The sequence below is a fragment of the Ailuropoda melanoleuca genome, chromosome 10 (assembly GCF_002007445.2).
Source record: "Ailuropoda melanoleuca isolate Jingjing chromosome 10, ASM200744v2, whole genome shotgun sequence".
NCBI classification, from domain to species: Eukaryota; Metazoa; Chordata; class Mammalia; order Carnivora; family Ursidae; genus Ailuropoda; species Ailuropoda melanoleuca.
Window position 1 is genome coordinate 14,290,464 of NC_048227.1, and position 22,129 is coordinate 14,312,592.

Here is a 22,129-nt window from a genome sequence, read left to right on the forward strand (position 1 = left end):
AAGTGGACTGCTCAGCAAAGGCATGGAAACTCTGCACCCATTCATTCCCCAGGCCTTGCCCTATGCATGGCTTCCATATGGATGTTTCCAAGTTATATCCTTTTACAATAAACCTCTAATCTAGTAAGTAAAGTGTTTCTCTGAGTTCTGTGAGCTGCTCTAGCAAGTTAATCAAACCCAAGGAGAGGGTTGTGAGAACCTCCAGTTTATACCCAAGGCTCAGAAGCCCCTCTGACAATCCGGGCTGGCTATTGGCAGCCTTGTGGCACTGAGCCCTTAACCTGCGGTAATCTCATCTCATCTCTGGGTAGACAGGGTCAGGATTTACTTGAATCGTAGGTGACCCAGCTGTGTGGGAGATGTGCTTGGTGTGCGGGATAAAGCCCACACAGAGGCAATGGGAATAGAATCATACTCTTTTATCATGTTTTAAAAATTTATTCTCTTAGGGGCGCCTGGGTGGCGCAGTCGTTAAGCGTCTGCCTTCGGCTCAGGGCGTGATCCTGGCGTTCTGGGATTGAGCCTCACATCAGGCTCCTCTGCTAGGAGCCTGCTTCTTCCTCTCCCACTCTCCCTGTTTGTGTTCCCTCTCTCACTGGCTGTCTGTCAAATAAATAAATAAAATCTTGAAAAAAAAATTTTCATTCTCTTAGTGGCTGCTCTTGGGATTACAATTAGCATCTCAACTTGAAACAATCTACTTTGGATTCATACTAACTTAATTTCTCTACTAGGTAATCAATAGTTGCTCCAATATATCTATGTTCCCTCTATACCCCTTTGTGCTATTACTGTCCTACAAATTACATCTTTACACATTGTAAGTCCATCAACACAGTTCCATAATTATCGCTTTACAATAGGAGTTACCAAAATACGTTTATACTGTCTTTCGTAAAACCTATGTAGTTACTTTTACCAGTGCTCTTTACTTTTCCCATGTGATTTTGAGTTACTGCCCAGGGTACTTTTCATTGGAGCCTGAAGGACTCCCTTCAGTATTCCTTGTGGGGCAGGTTTGCAGGTGAATTCTCTCACTTTTTGTGTACCTGGAAATGTCTTAATTTCTCCTTTATTTCTGAAGGAGGATTTAGACAAAGAATTGTTGGTTGAAAGCCATTCCTTTCGGCCCTCTGAAGACACCACCCCACTGTCGTTTGGCTTCCATGGTTTCTGATGAGAAGTCAACAGTTCATTTTATTGATTTCTCTCTTAACAGATAACGTTCAATTCATTGTGAAGATTTGGTTAAATATCAAAATTCTAAAATTCATTGATTTTAGTCACTTTGCCTATATTTTCTTGGTTTTAGAGGGAAAGTGGGTTCACGGAAGTCCTTACTGTGGTTGAAAAAAAGAGGTTGAGGATGGTCGACAGCTCTGCGTGTCCTGCCTCCGGCCTCCCCCTCCACACGAGCACTTGCTTTTTAACACTTCGTTCCACTTTCAGGGTGTTTTGCATCTCTGTTCAATGAACACTGACCCATCTGGGTTTCAGTGAGATTTTGCCTCACTGGCCTGCACCACTCCAGTCTCTTGTCTGTCTCACAAGTCACCAGAACAGGAGGAGATGAAACAAAAGCTTGAAGATGAGGTAGGTTCACAAAGAACACAGGAGTTCCGTGATGCTCTGCCACCATCCCATCCCATATCACTTAGACAGAAATACAGAACCTGGTTTTCAACTGAGCGAGTAGGCAGGTTATATTATCGAGGAATTTTCACTTGAGCAGAAAATAGAGGGTTTACAAAATAGCTGATATATAAAGAGGAGGTCAATTCGGATAGGGCTTCGAACCACAGGAGTAGAAGAATCTTTAAAATAAACACTCAAAAGAAAATTCTAGTTTTTACAAAAGATTTTATTAATTAAATTTTAGGAAAAAGGAATTTTTTAAAAACAACTATGGTATTTTGAAAAACTATTAAGTATTTAATGATGTTTTCAATTAGAAAAAACTTGAACCCTAAAAACCCTAAAAAGATTGTGTAAAGTGGCTTGGGCTACAAGAGGGAAAAGAAGGTGGGGACCTGCTCTGTGGGTAAGGACAGGGGCTTAAACACTGACGTTTTTTGTTTTTTGTTTTTGTTTTTTAAAGATTTTATTTATTTATTTGACAGAGATAGAGACAGCCAGCAAGAGAGGGAACACAAGCAGGGGGAGTGGGAGAGGAAGAAGCAGGCTCACAGCAGAGGAGCCTGATGTGGGGCTCGATCCCATAACGCCGAGATCACGCCCTGAGCCGAAGGCAGACGCTTAACCGCTGTGCCACCCAAGCGCCCCTAAACACTGACGTTTTAAACCAAAAGCAAACTGCACTCAGTTTCAAAGTGTGTCTGTGAGACTAACTACTCCATGGCATCACAAGGCATCCCTCCTCCTATGGAAGAGAGCTCCAACGCTAATGCGGCCCCCTCACTCCTTCTACAGTAGTTTGTATGAGACTGGAATGAGATCTAGTACCTTCAGATCAATTCAATTCATAAAGAGCTGGTACTAAGCAAAAATTCATGTAATCTATGCAGTGTTTAAAAATAATCAAGAATTATGACAACTTGAATGACTCCCGGGAGGTGTTATCTTGAGATATAAAGAAGGGATGGAGGTCCTGGAGGGAGCAGATATACTTACCTTGGGGAGGAACACTCCACAAAGGCCAACGGCCAACAGCCCAAGAGGGGTAGAGGAACGCATATTCGTTCCTTACAACACCCCCAGGAATAGCATTCGAGCAAGTCTTACAAGTTATAATTCAAAGCCATCAGTTCCGTTCTAAGGACTGTGTATTTCCCCTGAAACGATGGTCCTCTAAGAAGTCAAATCAGGACAGGGCCCGAGCTCTGGAAAGCAATGGTGGTGCTGCTGCCTCCGCAACCCTGGGATGTGACTCGCGTCCCCACGTGCAGCCTTACAGTTCCTCTACATGAAATATAATTCGTGTGATGTGTCCTTGGAAGAATCACAGTGGGGGCTGAGAAACTTCTGGGGCCATCAGTTCTTGTCCTTCAGTACCCAAGAGTCAGATCATCTCAACATCCAGAAATATCCTTTGATTTGTTCTTTCTCTGATATCTTGTGTCCTTGGGATCAAAGCCTCTTTCACTGGCACCGAATAATGCCCAGTGAGGAGTTTTCGCCATATAATCCTTTGCGCTGAAAGTTGCTGACCCTCCGCTATCTTCATATTCCTGCATGAGCTCCTGGAAGCGGTTATAATCGATCCACGTCCACCATTCGCTATCGATCTTAAACTGGAAAGAAAAAGTGTCATCAGGTCAGACGTAAAAACATCTATTGGAAGAAAAAAAAACAGATATTTTAAAAATTCAGAAATAAGCCTGATTTCTTTTCTTCCTATCAAGTTAAAGAAAATTCTTTCACGCTCCAGATATGGTTCCATATCAAAGCAGGATGAATGACGGTCAGAGGGGAGTCTCTTTTCTCCTAGGACTGCTGCTGTGCTGGACGAGGAAGACCCAAGTGCCGGAGAAAGAACTCATCCTGGAATTGCAAGTCAAGTTTATCTTCAGCAGTATCACTGAAAGAAGGTTAATTAAAATTTTTTGGCATTATCATGTGTTAATGGACAAGCTAATTCTAACTCCTGTTGTTGCCACTTTTTATTTGGTATGAATTTTCTTGGTTGTGTTAGCTGCACCTAGTGGGATCCATTTTATTATTAAACTTTGCTTGAGTTATTAGTGAAGCTTTAATCAATGACTTCTAATTCTGAAATGCTAACTAAATGGCTCAAACTGGCCTGTTTAACCCAACATGGATACAATATCTCATTAGTGGAAAGCCTTGCTAAGAATTTCAATTCACTAAAGAGGAATAATCCAATTTGTACTCTTTTAAGAAAATTGCTTCTCAAAAGTCATTGTAGAATAATGACCAGGAATGAAGAAAACAGAAAATAAGTTGATGAAGCTCTGGAGGAATTACTAATTGAACTGTGAAGGCTTTTGACTCAAAGCATCTATTTGGAACTCATTTGTGTAAATATGTAATACGTAGATACCTGATTTATAAACAGAAAAATTGTTCTGTTAAGCTGTCTTCTAAAAACCCCTGATTATGAACAAAGTGAAGTAACAATTTGGTGTTCTAGCTGAGAAAAATATTGAAAATGTATAGTTTCCTGGATTCAGAATATTAAAATATGCTGAATTTCAATGACATCTGATTTTTTACCCAACAGCTAAGAGGTTTCTAGTGGGAAAAAAGTACCAAATAAATGGAAAAGTTTAGTCTATCTCTGAATCATGAGAAATTATCTTCTAATAAAACCATATTTTGAAATGGTGCCCCGAGGGCCTCTATGAACTCTACAACCTGAGATACAAAATCCACATCTCCCCATCCTTTACCCTCCCAAGACAGACTGCTCTCAAATGTTCTCTCCTACCATGAAAACAATCAGTCATCCCTGGGTAATGAGCCTCAGGACTCCAGAGTCAAAGGTGCGTGCCCCCACCCCTCCCTGGCCCCTCACACCCAAAATACATCAAGCCCCATGGATTCCTCGTGAGCAGCATTTCTACTGTCCTGATGCCATCCTCACACAGGCCCTCATTTCTGGGACTCAGCGACAGTCCTCCTGATGATCGACCTTCTGACGCCAGGTTTGGCGGCTTCCACCTTCTGCAGGCTGGGATTCTGAGCTCACTACGCCTGCGACAGAACAGAGCCCCATGACTGAGAACCTGCAGTGGAAATATCAAACCTCCATCTGGAGGCTCTTCATGAGCTAACGCCCCTCTCACGTGATTCCCATCCTACCCCCTCTGTCTGATTAACACCTACTCAAGCCTCAGATCCCCCCCAAAACACCCTTTGCTCTGGGAAGTCTTCCTGAATCCCTTTAGACGATGACAGTTCACCTGCCACAGGACCTCACTCCCCTGAACTTGGCCAACGACATGTTAGAACTGCTTCTGTAGTTGCCCCCCCAGGGCACTCTCCCCGACACCAATACTGCTGGCTTTGTGACTATTCCTGACTTAAAACTGATGCTGGCACTCCCGACATGCAAAGGCCTAGCCTCTTTCTCCTTACCTCTTAACACAGCTGGAAGACCCCACGATGATGAAAATTTCCACCTGTTCTACTGACATCCCGAGAGGGAGAATGCGATTCTGCTGCTGTTGGCTCCGTGAAACAGAATGTGTGGTTTTCACAGCGCAGTCGCGAGAGCAGGCGCCATGGTCATAGCTTACCAGAACTGGGCAACACTCCAGCCAGTGTAGGAGCACACGGGTCGTTCGTTACCGGGTATGACAGTAAAACGAGGCCAATAATGATGGCCGCCTTTTATTTCTCCCTCCTGTAACAGTTATGGAGTGCTAACTATGGACTTGGCCCAGTCACAGACATTTAAAAAATAATTACAATATAACGTGTGTGCAGCGAGTAAGGTTATGAGCAAGGCACTCTGGGAGTGCAGAGAAAGACGTGGTAAATCACCCCGCACCCCCAGGGGCTTGGCCCTACTAGAAAAGTCCTGCTGGGGGCCCTCTACTTCACTTGCTGGGTGAGACGGACTACCGGATTCTCCTCTTCCCTATGCCTCTTCCTTTGGACTTTAGATCTCTAGGTCCCCTTCTGGGTTCCAAAGTCTGACCCTTCAGGGTCCACAATCCCGGTCTTCCTTTTCGTTCAAACTCCAACAATCATCACTTGCCACGGGTATTTTAACGGAGACTGAAAGATTAGCTTAAACTAAAGCAACAGACTTAAAATCTTTTTTCACCACCACTCGCAATAAGAAATATATTTTGTATCTCAATCTAGTACACACGCACACACACACACACACACACACACGTTCTGGAAACACAACTTTCACAAAACTATGGCAAATGATTTCATTAAAAAAAAAAAAAAAGTCACTTGCTGTAGGATGCTAAGTTCCCTAACCCCTAATGCAGCTAAGATCTGGTCTCCTCTGACTATAGAATTCTAACTCTGGCTTAAAATGGAGGCAGTCAGTTGCACAAATACGCCAACCGTAAGCTAATATCTGACAACTGACCACTCTGATGGCTGAAGTCTAAGAAAGGCAGGTGTGTTAGCTGTTTGGTATCTACTGTAACCAAATACCACAGACTGGGTGGCTTCAACAGCAGATGCTAGTTTTCCTACAGGTCTGGAGGCTAGAAGTCGAAGAGGAAGCTTCTGGTAGACGGCCACCTTCTTTCTCCCTGTGGTTTCACAGGTTCCTTTCTCAGTGTGTGTGGGGGGGCTGTCTCCTCTTATGAGGACACCAATCCCATCAGATCAAGGCCCCACCTTTATGACCTTCATTTAACCTTAAATATCTCCTTAGAGGCCTTATCTTAAATCCATACCCCCTGGGGCGGTAGGTCTCCAACATGTGAATTCTGAAGGGACATAAATATTCAGTCTGGAACAGCGGGTAACTCCTACATTAACACAAAGCCATCAGACTCCTAAGACAAAAAGGAATCTATGTATGCCCCTCTCAGGACCATCTGAGAATAATACTAAATAGAAATGCAGAAAAAGTCAAATTGTTTCAGGCAAAAGCTGAAAGGGCAAAATCTGATATGACTGCCAGAAAAATATTGCTGAAAGAAACCCGAAATCACAAAATTTGAGGTTAAGTATGCTGAGACATGGGGTGACCCTGCTTCAAGAATTCCCAACGGTAAGGGAAGAGGCAAATCTATGCAGAATTACAAATAAACTCAAAAGGTCACAGATGATCCCCAAACACACGACAAGTACAGTGAAGTACAGCCCTAGCTGCAAGAGCCAGGCTGCCCGGGATCTGTGGCCTTACTGGGCAGATGGGCCAGGGCTCTGGGCTCCCGTCGTCCGGGACAAATAGCAGCACCAAGGGTCTTGTTCTCGTTGTTTTCTCTCTTTCACAGAGGGAAGATTTCGTTGAACAGGATAATGACAAGTAGATTCTTTATTATTTTAATGCTTAAAAAGATTCTATTAAAGACGGCAGATTTGACACAGGCACATGTACTTCACTTCCTGAAATCCCACTAGAGTGACACTAAAGGTAAACCTGTAAAAGCAAAGAGATCAGGAGAGGAGAAAACAGTATCAAACTTGCAGAAGCGGGAAGGATGATGGGTGAGCAATAACTGGCTTAGCAGACCCATGAGAACTGCATCTTAGGCCAGTGAATAGAAAAATCCAAGATTCGACCCGATTTATGCCTCAGAATTCCCCAAAGGCCTGGAAACTGGAGGCACCAGTCACCTCTGGAAGTAGGGGTAGAAGAAGCACGGACTCCTTGCACCCCAAAAAAAGCCCCAAAGACAGACTTCTATTCTGTGTAAGAAACTGTTAGAATCCCAAGTTCCCCCCACACCTTGCACAGACACACAGCTGAGCAGCTGCCCAACTGACCCAACACCCTTCCCAGCAGAAGACAAGAGGTTTATTCTCCTAAAACAGTAAGAGAGAAAATCCATGGACTATGGGGTAGCAGGTAGAGCTGAGAACAGGGCTATCATACCAGAAATGAGGGTTCACAACAGCCCTAATCCCTGCCCACGTCCCCACCTCTGATGGTCATGCAGCCCGGGGAAAAACAGGAGAGCCTTCTGGCCAGCCCAAGACGACTGACTGAAAAGTACTATCTGGGTTTTCCTAAGGAAATGACTCAGCTAGATTTCTCTAAGATAAAGTCAAGCCCAGTCCACACACTTAGGACTTTCAATATGTTTTTTAGTTTCCCACTTAAATATGAGCAGACAACTAGTGAACATCTGAAGAAAACTTCTAACAAGAGAACTGAAAGTAAACCAAAGGAAAAGAGTAACAGAGTAAACAGAGTGTACGCAAGAAGAAAACAGCAAACAAAACAAATCAGAAACCCAAACAACTAAACTAAAACAACTATCCTCAGAGAAATGAGATAATATTGTATCAAAAAAAAAAAAAAGTTACCCTCTAAAAAGAAACCCTCAAGGAATGAAAAGAACCTTAGACTTTAAAACTATAGGAACAAAGATGAAAGATCCACAGTAAAGGTAAGAAAAAAAAAATTAAGATTTCCTAGAATGTAGAGTAAAAAAGAGAAAACAGGAGAGAGGATACTAAATAAATAAATAAATAAATAAATAAATAAATAAATAAAGGACTAGCCCAAGAGATCCAATTTTAAAATAACACCAGTTTTTGAAAGAAAGGAGAAAAAATAGGAAGGAGGAAATCCTCAGTGAAGTAAGTCTGGAAAAAAATTTTATGAAGTGAAGGCCATGAGTTTCCAGATTAAAGGGGTGGACAAAGGATAAGAATAGACACACCGCCTGAGGCACATCTCAGTGAAATTTCAAAACAATGGAGACAAAAGGAAATCCTAACAAGGGAAAAACGGTCATATACAAAGGATTAAAGATCAGAATGCCTTCAGAGTTCTCAAAAACCACACTGAAAGCTCAGACAGTGGCTCCAATTGCACAAGGGCGAGTATGCAACTTAGAATTCCATACCCAGCAAAACTATCAGTCAAGTGCATTGGGAGAATAAAAACATTCTTAGACATTTAAGTTCTCAATAAATTGGACCTCCCCCATAACCCTTCTCAGGAATCTACTGGAGGATATTTCACCTGAATGAGACAGGGATCCCCAAAACAAGACATCCCACACAGAAGGGAGCTCAAGAAGTCCCAGTATGACAGCTGTGTGTCCAAAGCAGGTGGGTCAGAAAATGCCTCTGGGGAGACTCCTTTAAAAAGATGAACATGATATCACTCAGCATCAGGGAAATACAAATCAAAACCACGATGCAATACCAGTCAGAATGGCTAAAATTAACAAGTCAGGAAATGACAGATGTTGGCGAGCATGTAGAGAAAGGGGAACCCTCTTACATTCTTGGTGGGAATGCAAACTGGTGCAGCCACTCTGGAAAACGGTACGGAGGGTCCTCAAAAAGTTGAAAATAGAGCAACTGTATAACCCAGCAATTGTACTACTGGGTATTTATCCCAAAGATACAGATGTAGTGATCCGAAGGGGCACCTGCACCCCAATGTTTATAGCAGCAAAGTCCACAATAGCCAAACTATGGAAAGAGCCCAGATGTCCACTGACAGATGAAGGGGATAAAGAAGATGTGGTATATATCTACAACGGAACATTATTCAGCCATCAAAAAAATGAAATCTTGCCATTTGCAACAACATGGATAGAACTAGAGGGTATTATGCTAAGTGAAAAAAGTCAATCAGAGACAGAAAATTATCATATGCTCTCAATGATATGTGGAATTTAAGAAACAAAACAGGATCATCAGGGAAGAGAGGAAAAAATAAAACAAAACCAGAGAGGGAGACAGACCGTAACAGACTCAATCACAGGAAACAAACTGAGGGATGCTAGAGGGGAGGGGTAATGACTGGGTGATGGACATCAAGGACAGCATGTGAGGTAATGAGCACTACGTATTATATAAGACTGATGAATCACAGACCTGTACCTCTAAAACCAAAAATACAGTATATGTTGATTAACTGAATTAAAATAGTTTTAAAAATAAATAGATCAATAAATAAATAAACAAATAAATAAGAGGATGACCATGATAGAGAACCCAACACATCTGAAAGTCTGAAAGGAGATACAGGTGGCAGAGAATTTGACAGTTCATTTAGCTAAAGAATATAGAAATCTAGACAAAGAAAAAATAAGATAAATATTAACTCCAAGGAAACCAAAAGGTATGCTGGAAACAAACAGCAATCATAGGAGACTGCACTATCCAACAGTGAACAGTGCTCACTTGGTCATATAATGCACAAAACTACAGTATGCATACATTGCAAAGGTGGAAGAACAGGAAAGGGTGCAATGAGCAAAGGTAGCAGATAGCCTCATCTCATCTGCCATAGAATAAAGAGACAATGAGAAAAAAAACAGTGAATAGAGCAATATTAAGTATGTTATTTAGAGATGTAAAGACAAATACCAAAATAATCACCCAAAAGTTGAAAGTGGTTGTTGCCTGAGAGGAGGAAAAGGAGCTATATTTGAGGAAAATACAAGGAACGGCTGATTTTTGTAATCAACTTTGACTTTTTAAACTGCCTATGTAGAATTTTGATAAAACTAAAAAACAAAATTTAAGATAGTAATGACTGATCTCTCAAAGCAAGGGAAGAGTATCTTATTAACAACCCAAACCAACAAACAGAGGCAAGAGGAAAGGGGAAGCCCTGCACGACAATGGTCGTGATGGCCATTTATGAAGCACCTCACTGTGCACTAGGCACTGTGTTTGGGTCTCCAGCTTGTGGGAGCCGCTTAAACAAAACTCATGTGGTTGGAGTCTCATCTTCAAAACAAGAGCAAAAGTCCGAAAGAGCTGAGTAACAAGTATGCCAAAGGTCCTATCCTCCGGAAGTAGGAGAGCCAAGACTCAAATCTGTGGGAGTTCAGGACCTACGTTCATTACACTATCACACACTGCTAGCTGTCAAACTGGAAAAATGACAGAACTAACAATAACCGTGGGGTCTTTCGAGAATTTTGGAGTGCAGAGAGATTGTTTTTACCCCCGGATTTAGTTAAGTATCCTATTTCTAAGTCAACTCCCTTTGTTTAACTGATCTAAAAGCTACAGAAAATAATCTGTATGCCCCCAATTCTTAGCGTGCTTCAACCTTCCTCAACACAAAGTCTAAACGACGAGCACACTGAGGAGGAGCATGCTGTCTGCTATTTCTGTACCCAAGTTGAGCACAACAGAAACTGACTGTTCCAAGGCAGATGCAGGGGAAACAAAAGACTTACATGCGAACCTCTCAAGCTAGCTTGCTCTGCCTCTGACTGGTTCTTTTTTATTTACACAGCTTTTGTCCCTTCTGGTAAAATAATAATTAAAAAAATAAAACTGCCACAGTGAGAGATATTCCTCCCATTATCTTAACTGGTTCCTAATAGTATAGGCAGTCTAGGTGAGCACATTGCTTTTTTTTTTTTTTTTTTTTTTTTGGTAGATGAAGAACCGACTTCCCATTAGTTTCAATAGTATCTTCCATACAGGTAAGTCTATACGGAATACCCACAGCTACATCAAACTCAAAATGCCACAAAAATTCTTACCATTTGGCCTGTCAATCTCATGCCTCAAGCATACCGCGCTGAAATTATGCCAGCTTTTAAATTATAAATACTGTGTAGCTACTGGAAAAGTTCTAATCATTCAAAGGCATCATATTTCTCTACACATCCAAGAGTTAAAAATAAGGAGGAAATCCTGCTTATGAGCTAAAAAGGGCAAATCAAGAGCTTTTGATTAGTATCACCATTGGAGAGAGTTTGTGCAAATATTTCTCCACATGATACTGCCGTATTCTTTTTTTTTTTTTAAGATTTTATTTATTTATTCGACAGAGATAGAGACAGCCAGCGAGAGAGGGAACACAAGCAGGGGGAGTGGGAGAGGAAGAAGCAGGCTCATAGTAGAGGAGCCTGACGTGGGGCTCGATCCTATAACGCCGGGATCACGCCCTGAGCCGAAGGCAGACGCTTAACCGCTGTGCCACCCAGGCGCCCCGATACTGCCGTATTCTTTACTGAAAAGTCAAATCATCAGCACCTTTAGGGAAGATCCTTTATAAAAGGCCTATTATAGGCAAGGCACTATTCTAGTTGCCTCATAATTGTCACTTTATTTAGCCACCACAATAACCCGGTAAACAGAGTTACCATTTTTCAGATAAGAGAAACGAGAAATGGTGAGTCTGGGATTTGAAAACAGATATACCACTTCAAAGTTCAGGAGTCCCCAAAACTACCCTCACTTCTGTCACCAATTGTACATTCAGGGGTTCCCAAGACCATCTTCGAATGGTCTTTGACAAATCACTAGAAGGACCCAGAGAACTCACTAAATGAGCATGGCTTATTACAGCGTAAGGACACAGATTAAAATCAGCCAAGGGAAGAGCCATATGCGACAGACTCTAGGAAAGTTCCACACATGGAGTTTCCAGACGGCACGGAGTGCTGCCAACCTAGGAAGCTCACCTGAACCTCGATGTCCAGAGTTTGTTGTTGTTGTTGTTGTTGTTGTTGTATCAAGGGGAGAGGGATGGAGGGGCAGAGGGTGAGGGAGAGAAAATCTTAAGTAGGCTCCAAGGACAGCACGGAGCCCTAAGTGGGGCTCGATCTCAAAACCCCGAGATCATAACCTGAGCCAAAATCAAGAATGGGATGCTTAAGCGACTGAGCCACCCAGGCGCCCTAATGTCCAGAGTTTTAACTGGGACTTGGTCACCTAGACATAGTTGATCGTGGCGTGGCTGACTTTAGTTCCCAGCTCCTCTGAAGCTCAAACACATACCATGTAGTCAAAGGCCCTACCCTAAATCACATGCTTAGTGTAGACTATCAGGTGTGATCCAAGGCCCCCCAAAAAACAAAGACACTCTTCATAGGCAGGACATTCCAAGAGCTTGGAAATCACATCTTAGAAGCTGAGGGCAAAGATCCACCCTTTCTTTGGGTAAAATTACAACCAAAACCCAAAGTCCACATACAATGGACAAAGTAGAATACTACAAAAATAAAAAAGAACACTAACCAAAAAAAGACTCATACATTTCATTTGAATTTTTCACACTCTCAAGAAGTTATGATCTTAAGTGTCGGTTATTTCCTAAGTTTGGTCCTCCAGACATACAGTAATACTTAGAAACCAGACCCCTGGGAAAGTATTGGTCAGAGGATGGAAGAGGGGCTTCATAACTCAGAAGTACATGTGGATGGGAAGGAGCAGAGGAAATCCCAGGGTAGTTTGAGGGAGAAGTGATTTTGGAACACAAAGAAAGAGTGCTACAGTAGTACCTGAATTTCCCAGATTTATGAATTTTGTTCTTGACTACCCTAGCTACAACTGTGTTGCTTGTTCTTTGGGTAAGAGGAGGCAAAGATCACACAGACTTCAAAGTGCACTTGACTGCATGCAACAGTGGAGCGCCGAGCAGAGTTGCCTCCTTTTCTGAGGAATCACTTTGAGAAGCAAAACTATAACAATGCAATTGAATTCTAGATACATCCAAGTGCAATTTAAAAGTTTTTAAATCTGGACACTCAATTTCTGGAATTTCCATCTTCAGCTACAATTTTGTTGGAGTAGAGCTAAGTCCTCTGAGCAATGTCACCAAAATGCCAATTTTCTCTGACATTTTTCTGAAAGCAATTACTGGAAGCAACCAGGCCTCTGTCTGATAAGCACGAGCTCTACACATATGACAGAAGGTAAAATAGTCTGTCAGTAGTTTTTGTTAGGAGAACACTGCACTAAGACCTAAATGGAGACACACAATTCCCTTCCTATTCCAAGAAAGGAGGGCCCAGGGAAGTGAAAGCTCTTCCTTCCCTCCCTTTACAGATTGCAAATTTATATGTCCAAGAGGGAGGAGTCTGTGATCAACACTGAATCAGAAGTATGACTGCTCTGTAGCACTTGAGTGACAGTATGATGTCATGATCATCATGTCATTTGTATTTTGAAATATCTGGGATTGAACTCTAATTGTGCTTGTGCTCTCTTAGCCTGAGATATCTCCCTTAGAATATGAAGAAAAGTAATATTTATGACTCATAGAATTTTTCTAAGAATTAAATGAATTAATGCCTGCACAGCATTATCAAATGCTTAAGCATTTAGTAACACTTAGTAACACTTAATAACACTTAGTAAATGTTACTGATTGTTGAGTTTGTCAGCAGACACCAAACTAAGGAATAACATCAATGATGAAAGATTCTAGAAGATCATGCTGGAAGACAACAAAATAGTATCTGGAAAATGCTAGGAAGAGTTGACAAAGAAGTTCTAAGGCATATGAAAAACAAACAGCAAAATGACAGAAGTCCCCCCCCTTTTTTTTTATCAGTAATTACTTTAAATGTAAATGGATTAAACTCTCCACTCAAAAAAAATCAGAGATTGGCAGAATGGATTAAACACACACACACACACACACACACACACACACACACACACTCACTCACTCCAACAACATGCTACTATAAGAAGCTTACTTTATATCCAAAGACACACACAGGTTGAAAATGAGAGGATGGAAAAAGATATTCCATGCAAACAATAGCTAAAAGAGAGCAGGAGTGGCTATGGTAATATCAAACAAAATAGACTCCAAATTAAAAAGATGGTAAGACAGAAAGAAGGACAATTTATATTAGTTAAAGGCTCAATACAGTAATACACAATAATTATAAACATTATATATCTAGTACCAGATCATCAAAATATATGAAGTAGATATTGGCTGAACTGAAGGGAAGAATAGACAGCTCTACAATATAACTGAAGAGTTCAGTATCCCATTCTCAATAATGGATGAAACAACCAGACAGAAGTATGGAAACAAAGGACTTGGAACAACACAATAAATCAGCTAGATCTAATAGAACAGTCTGCCCAGTAACACAAAATACACATTCTTCTCAAGTTTTAATGGGACATTTTCCAGGACAGACCATGTTAGTTAGGCTACAAATGAAATCTAAATAGATTTTAAGAGATAAACATCATATACGGTATCCCTCTAACCATAATGAAATAAAGTTAAATATCAGTAACAGAAGGAAAACTGGAAAATGCACAAATTTGTGGTGATTGAACAGCACACTCCTAAACAGCCAGTAGATCAAAGAAGAAATCATAAGGCAAATTAGCAAATATTAAGAGACTAAGTGAAAAGGAAAACACAACATACAAAACTTACAGGACATAGCAAAAGCAGTACTAAGAAGGAAATTTATTGCTAGAAATGTTTACTTTAAAAAGTAAGATCTCAAATCAACAACCTAACTTTACAACTTAAGGAATGAGAAGAAAAAAAAAAACTTAAACCAAAAGCTAGCAAAAGGATGGAAATAATATGGTTAATGCAGAGATGAAACAGAGAATAGAAAAATAGAAAAAGAAAGAAAGCACTGAAACCAAAAGCTGGTTCTTCAAAGAAATCAACAAAATTGACAAACCTCTGGCCTGACTGAAAGAAAAAGAGAAAAGACTCAAATTACTAAAATCAGAAATGAAAGTAGGGACATTACTACTGAGTCTACAGAAATACAAAGGATTATAAAAGATTATTACAAATTCCCTGAAACACCAAAACCTACCAAGACTAAATCACAAAGATACATAAATTATGAGTAGACCAATAATTAGCAAGGAGATTGAATCAGTAACCAAAAATCTCCCAACTAAAAAAAGCTCTGGACTTGACGGCTTCACTGCTGCATTCTATTAAACTTTAAAAGAAGAACCAATACCAGTCTTTCTCAAAACTTTTCCAAAAACTGAAGAGGAGGGAATACTTTCTACTTTCTAACTCAGCCTTATGAGGTCTGCCTACTAAAGCCAGACAAAGATACTACCAAAAAAAAAAAGAAAAAAAGACATGCCAATATCCCTCATGAACACTGATGCAAAAATCCTCAATAATATAATAGCAAAGCAAATTCAGAACCATACACCAAACCAAGTGAGATTTACTACTGGAATGCAAAGATGGTTCGACATAGGAAAATCAATGTATTATATCACATTAACAGAATGAAGAGGAAAAAACCACATGATTATCTCAATTGATGCAGAAAAAGCATTTGACAAATTTTAACATCCTTTCATGATAAAAAAATACTCAACAAACTAGGGATAGAAGGAAAATATCTTGACATAATAAAATCCATATATAAAAACCCACCGCAAACATTATACTCGATGGTGATAGACTGAAAACTTTTCCTCCTAGATCAGTTAACAAGAGAAGGATGCCCGCTTTTATCACTTCTATTTATCATACTACTGGAACAGCACAATTAGGCAAGAAAAAGAAGTAAAAGGCATCCAAATAAGGAAGGAGGACGTAAAATTAGGTCTGTGTGCAGATAATATGATCTTATATCTTGATGTGTTTCTTGAGAATTTGGCACTTGAGATTAGACCAAGTGGTAGGTTCTTGAGTTAAGTTGGGGCTACAGCAGCCATACCAGGTGATATGAGAAATGAAGAAGCAAAAGAAGCCAAGAGAAAAGGAGGGAGGAAAGGAGAAAGAGAAGGAGCTGGTCAGAAAGGCTGAAAGATAGGTAGATACAAGAAGTGACTTGAGAACATCCTGTTCCAGACAGGTTCACTGGTGAATTCTACCAAATATTTAAAAAAGAAATAACACCAATTCTCACTATTCCAGAAAACAAAAGCAGAGAAAACACTTCTTAACTCAGTCTATGAGAGCAAGGTTGCCCTAATACCAAAACAAGAAAAAGACCTTACAAGAAAGGAAAACTACAAAATAGTAACTGTCATGAACATATATGTAAAAATCAACAAAATATCAGCAAGTCAAATCCAACAATGTATTAAAAAAATTAAACACCATGACCAAATAGGATTTATTCCAGGTATGGCAAGGCTGGTTCAACATTTGAAAATCAATTAATGTAACACATCACATCAATAAGCTAAAGAAGAAAAATATGATCACATCGATAATTGCAGAAAAAGTATATAACAAAAATCCAAACTGATTTATGATTAAAAACTCTCAGCAAGCTAGAAATAGAGGGAAATGTCCTCAACCTGATACATATCTACCAAAACCCTACAGTGAACATCATATTTAATAGTGACAAAGCAGTTGTTTTCCCATTAAAATCAGAGTCAAAGCAAGAATGTCCCTTTTTACCATTTTTTTTTAAGATTTTATTATTTATTTGAGAGAGAGAGAGAGAGACAGCCAGCGAGAGAGGGAACACAAGCAGGGGGAGTGGGAGAGGAAGAAGCAGGCTCCCAGTGGAGGAGCCCAATGTGGGGCTCGATCCCAGAACACTAGGATCACGCCATGAGCCGAAGGCAGACGCTTAACGACTTAGCCACCCAGGAGCCCCACCTTTTTACCATTTCTAATCAACATCATACTTGAAGTCCTAGCTAACACAATAAGACAGGAAATGGAAATAAAAGATACACAGAGTGGGAAGAGATGCATACAAAACATGATTAGCTGATGTAAAAAAATCCAAAGAATCAATAACAAAATACCCTCTGGAACTAATAAGTGATTACAGCATGGGTGCAAAATATGAGCTAATATTTTGAGAAATATTAGTTAACTGCTTTCTCATATACCGACAATAAACAACTGGAATTTGAAATTAAAAACACAGTACCATTTACATTAACATCAAAAAAATAGAACACTTATGTATAAATCTAACAAAACAGTATAGGATCTATATGCAGGAAAAAAGTGAAAAAAATCATGGAAGATCTAAGTAAGAGGTATTTCATGTTCATGGATTGGAAGACTGAGTATTGTTCAGATGTCAATTTTTCCTAGCTTGATCTGTAGATTTAACTCGATCCCTAACAAAATCTTAGCAAGCTAGTTTATAGGTATTGACAAACTGATTCTGAAGTTTATATGAAAAGGCAAAAAGACCTAGAATAGCCAACCCAACAGCCAAGAAGATGAACAAGTTGGAGAACTGATACCACCCAATTTCAAGTCTTACAATAAAGCTAACAAAAGTCAAGATTGCATAGTATTAGTGAAAGAACAGACACATAGATCAATGGAACAATACAAAGGCCAGAAATAGATACACACAAATACAGTCTACTGATCTTTGAAAATGGAGCACAGGCAATGTAACAGAGGAAGAACAGTCTTTCCAACAAATGGTACTTCAACAACTTGACATCCACATGCAAAACAAAAACAAAAAATCCCTATATAAATCTTACAGCTTTCAAAACAGATCTTAGACCTAAACATATACTATAAAACTATAAAACTTCTAGAAGATAACATAGGATGAAATCTAGGTGACCCTGAGTTTGGAAACCTAGCATCATCCATGAAAGAAAATGTTAATAAGCCAGATTTTCTTAAAAATGTTCGCTCTGAGAAAGGCAGTTAAAAGAATAAAGAGTCAAATCACAAATTGGAAGAAAATATTTGCAAAACACATTTGATAAATGTATCCAAAATATGTAAAGAATTCTTAAAACTCAACAATGAGAAAAATAACCAATCCAATTAAAAAATAAACAAAAGATCTGGACACCTCGCTGAAGAAAACATACAGGTGGCAAATAAACATATGAAAAGATGTTCATTCATCTTTTCACATTATGTACTTTTCAAAACCTATGCATCTTTATAGTACAAATACTGAACCTTAAAATATGAAAAAAAAATTTTTTTTTAAAGATTTTATTTATTTATTGGACAGAGATAGAGACAGCCAGCGAGAGAGGGAACACAAGCAGGGGGAGTGGGAGAGGAAGAAGCAGGCTCATAGCGGAGGAGCCTGATGTGGGGCTCGATCCCGCAACGTCGGGATCACGCCCTGAGCCGAAGGCAGACGCCCAACCGCTGTGCCACCCAGGTGCCCCTAAAATATGAAAAATTTTAAAAATCATTCAGGAGGTCAGGGGATCCCAGAAGAGGTGCACACTGTGTGTGAGAATCTAACTAGGTTACAAATGTATGAAATAATTTCACTGAAGGGGAGAAAGAGGAAAAGGTGCTGACCTAAGTAATTCTGGAAAGGAGTGGAGCTTCTAAGACTGAAGGCAAAAGGACCTACATACCAGCACTGTACTCGAGGGTTAAAAGTTCTGATACTGCTATACATGTATATTGGAACCGAACGATTCAGTAAATGGATGGCTGATACAAGGAGCTAGGTGTCTCACTGTTGGAAAGGGAATTTACAAATAAGCAAGGAGAGGAGGCTAGAGTGAGTCATGCTGGCAGTGGATTAGAGTTTGAGACATGAATATGTTTAGCTTAATACAGGTGCAAATGGATACATGTAGAAATATTTACACCCATGTGTATATACAAAGGCTAGAATATACACACACTTTCTTTTCTCTGTCATATACCTTTTAGAGGGCGTAAAAGAGGAAGCAACACCCTAGCAGCAACAAGCACACCTTCACCCAGATCTTGGTTTCTAACACCATTCTTCAATAAAAGGAACCAGGGCTCCTGATAGAAATGACTGACTCTAGGACTGGAGCAGAAAATATACAAGATGAGCCTGGAGCATCTTGTAGAGCCAGAAAGTAAAGAAGTGCTCAAAACCAAAACCAAATAAAGCCCTGAACATTGATGGGAGTCTATCAAAGGAGCTACAAGAGCCAACTAGAAGAGATCATAGTGGCCAGGGCTAGAATAATTTGAGCAACGAAAGAAATAAAGTAGAATTGGATTATAACCCAAAGTATAAAATACATTCCATGAGTCCATACTGTTATAAAAATGACTGAATAAATTAACAACTGGGGAAAAGAGATAAACCTGTTTATGCAGCTATCTCACCCTCAAGGATATAGAACGTTACTCTCACTCCTCACATACGGGCTGAAGATAGTGACATCTTTCCAAAGGAGTAAATGTACAGAAGGGGGAGGGCAAGAATAATTTTACAGTGGAGAAACCTGACAAATACTACCTCAATTTGCTGACCAAGGTCAACATCACTAGCTGTTGGCAGTATGCATCCCTGACACAGTATGATGGAAATGGCACTTTACCTCTGTGGTCTTTCTCCTAAAAACCCACAACCCAAGTCTTATGAGAAACACACTGGACAAATTTCAGTAGCGGTTCATCCTAAAAAATGTTCTGTGAGTACTCCTCAAAGCTGTCAAAATTATCCCAAACAAGGAAAGCCTGAGAAACTGCCATAGCCAAGAGGAGCCTAAAGGGACATGACAATTAAATATAATGTGTTCTCCTGGATGGAACAAAACAGAAACAGCACATTAGGTAAAACCTAAGAAAATCTGAACTATGGGCTTTGGCTAATCACGTAGCAATACTGGTTCATTAGTTGTAACACATGTACTGTACCAATGTAAGATGTTAGTAACAAGCAAACCTAGAGTATAGCAGAACTCTTCGTACTATCATCTCAATCTTTCCATAAATCCCAAACTGTATGTACTGAGACATAAAATTTATTTTTTTTAAGTAAGCAATTGAAGTTTTAAAACGACACTTTGTGGATTTGCAAGCCATACATATAACCTACTTGGTTTCCATGGCAGTGATCCACTTTAATAGGATATCACCAATATGCAGAGAGGAAGGACTTCACTGTTTCTAAACTAAAAGTATCAGAGTGTATCGTATTCATCATGGTCTTATTAGCTTGCAGACTGACAGGTCCAAGGTTACATTTGACCAGCTAATGGGAAACACGGAAGCAGAAGGGTGACTGTGTCTCCTTATCCCGGCACACAGACATGTCCACCCTCCCCATTAGACAGTCTCCTGTGGGCAACTATACTTATCTCTTTGTCCCTCCAGCTCAACCTTGGAACTAAAATATGCTGACTGACTTATCTTGAGTCTCTGTTCCGTCTTTCCTTTGTTCAAAGTCAAGGAAACTCATTGCACTTTCTACTCCCACCCACTAAAGAAACTCCCTCTTACCAAGAGCAGAAACTCCTTTATCTAGAGTCTAAACATCACTTCTAAATGACAAAACTGTTGTGAAAAAAATAATCATCCATTAAAAAAAACATTCCAGTAACAATGAAGAAATGTTTTGTGTGTGATGTAACATATGGCAATAACAAGTTCATTGTAAATGGTGCAGATGACCATGGAGTACTCTGGGGATGGATAGGGTAATACAGATTATAATGGATTCTCCAGAGGCTGTTCCAGGTTGTGAAAATCTTACTAATTTAATGCAGAATCTTTAAAGGTCATCTAAATGTAAATATTCAACCAACGCTTGAAATCTCTAGAATTTTTTTTCTTTTAAAGAATTCACCTTACGCTTCGCACTACATGGTATCTTAGATCTGAGAATTTAAAATTTTTGAAATGGATAAAGAAAGAAATGCCACAGTGGAGGGATTTTCAGTGCTGGACTTTATGGCCATGCTCTTATTTCTGCCAGCCAACTTCAATAGAATCCGACAAGTATAGTGCATTCAAGAAGCATGGATCAGCATCAGATTCCCACTGCAGAAACACAGAGAGGAAATGGTGAGCAGGAAAAAAACTGGATTTAACAGCTAGCAGGTCACTGATGACCTATAAAATAGCAAACTCAGTAGAATAAATATTTATTGAATGAATAAGTAATAAGGAAGAAGGTAAATACATACCAAAATTAGCAAGGACAATGGAACAATGTCTCTGCTTTCTGAAGGTAAGACCGTGAAGAAGGAAAGGAGAGGACAGTGAAAAGGCTGTCAGTTCACTCAACAATGAGACTCTACTGTGTCCCGGGGACTCCAGGAAGTGCTGGGGACGACATCCTTGTGTTCCAGGAACCCAGAGCTCCTTAAAGAAGGCAGCCTTATCGATGCGCATATAGATCTGAGAGAAGCAGCCCCCAAGCAGATTTGTTTTACAGTTTTAAGGAGGAGAAATTCGGCACATGAACTGGGGTGGGGCAGGGTGGTGAGTGCATCTCTGGCAGAAGAGGTATCTTGGGCAAGGTGGAGGAAAAAAGCAACATGGCGGTACCTTGCAAAGGCCCAGAGAGGGGGCCTGAAACAAGGCCAAACAGGCCCTGATTGTGAAAGCCATTAAAAATCAAATAAAATATCTAGGTTTTTCTTTTACATTCACTGTGAGACGTCCTGTTTCAAAAATATACCGGAGAAACGATAAGCTTGGCATTGGCAGTATAAACAATGAGGTCGTTAAACAGTCAATACCCGCTCTGTTATTTATGAACTAAATGATTTGTTTTATGGATTCTTCTACTCTTTAGGTTTTGTTTTGTCTTTTTTCTGTTTATTTCCTTTGTTTGGTTTTTGGTTATAGCTCTGTTTTTTGTAATCTTAAGAAGGCATCCATTAGTAAACTGCTGGCCTACTTATTAAATGGGATCTGATGGGCTCTGATTAGCATCAGGCAAAGATGTTTTCATGTAAGTTTCAGGAAAATCCAGTAACACTGCAGGGGCAGCTATGTAACTATACTGGGTGACACTTCTAACATAAAGAAAGTCAATTCACATGGAAATAATCTGCTAAACAATCTACCAATAAACGGTGTATCAAGTAGACTGGCATTACTGTTCTTTGAGGAGATACTAAACCAAAAACTATAAAT

General features: G+C 39.9%; 1 protein-coding gene across 2 annotated transcripts in view; it reads right to left on the reverse strand.

The window, feature by feature from the left end:
* Nucleotides 1-1,844: 1,844 nt before the first annotated feature.
* Nucleotides 1,845-22,129, reverse strand: part of LOC100474580 (S-adenosyl-L-methionine-dependent tRNA 4-demethylwyosine synthase TYW1) — a 202,451-nt gene continuing 182,166 nt past the window's right edge. The window contains exon 16 of one of the 2 annotated variants that reach the window (XM_011234359.3): nt 1,845-3,251. In XM_011234359.3, coding sequence (XP_011232661.1) covers nt 3,030-3,251 — 222 coding nt within the window. In that variant the 3' untranslated portion in view covers nt 1,845-3,029. Of the gene's footprint in view, nt 3,292-22,129 lie in introns of both variants that reach the window. The other variant, XM_019807649.2, reaches the window with a different exon arrangement.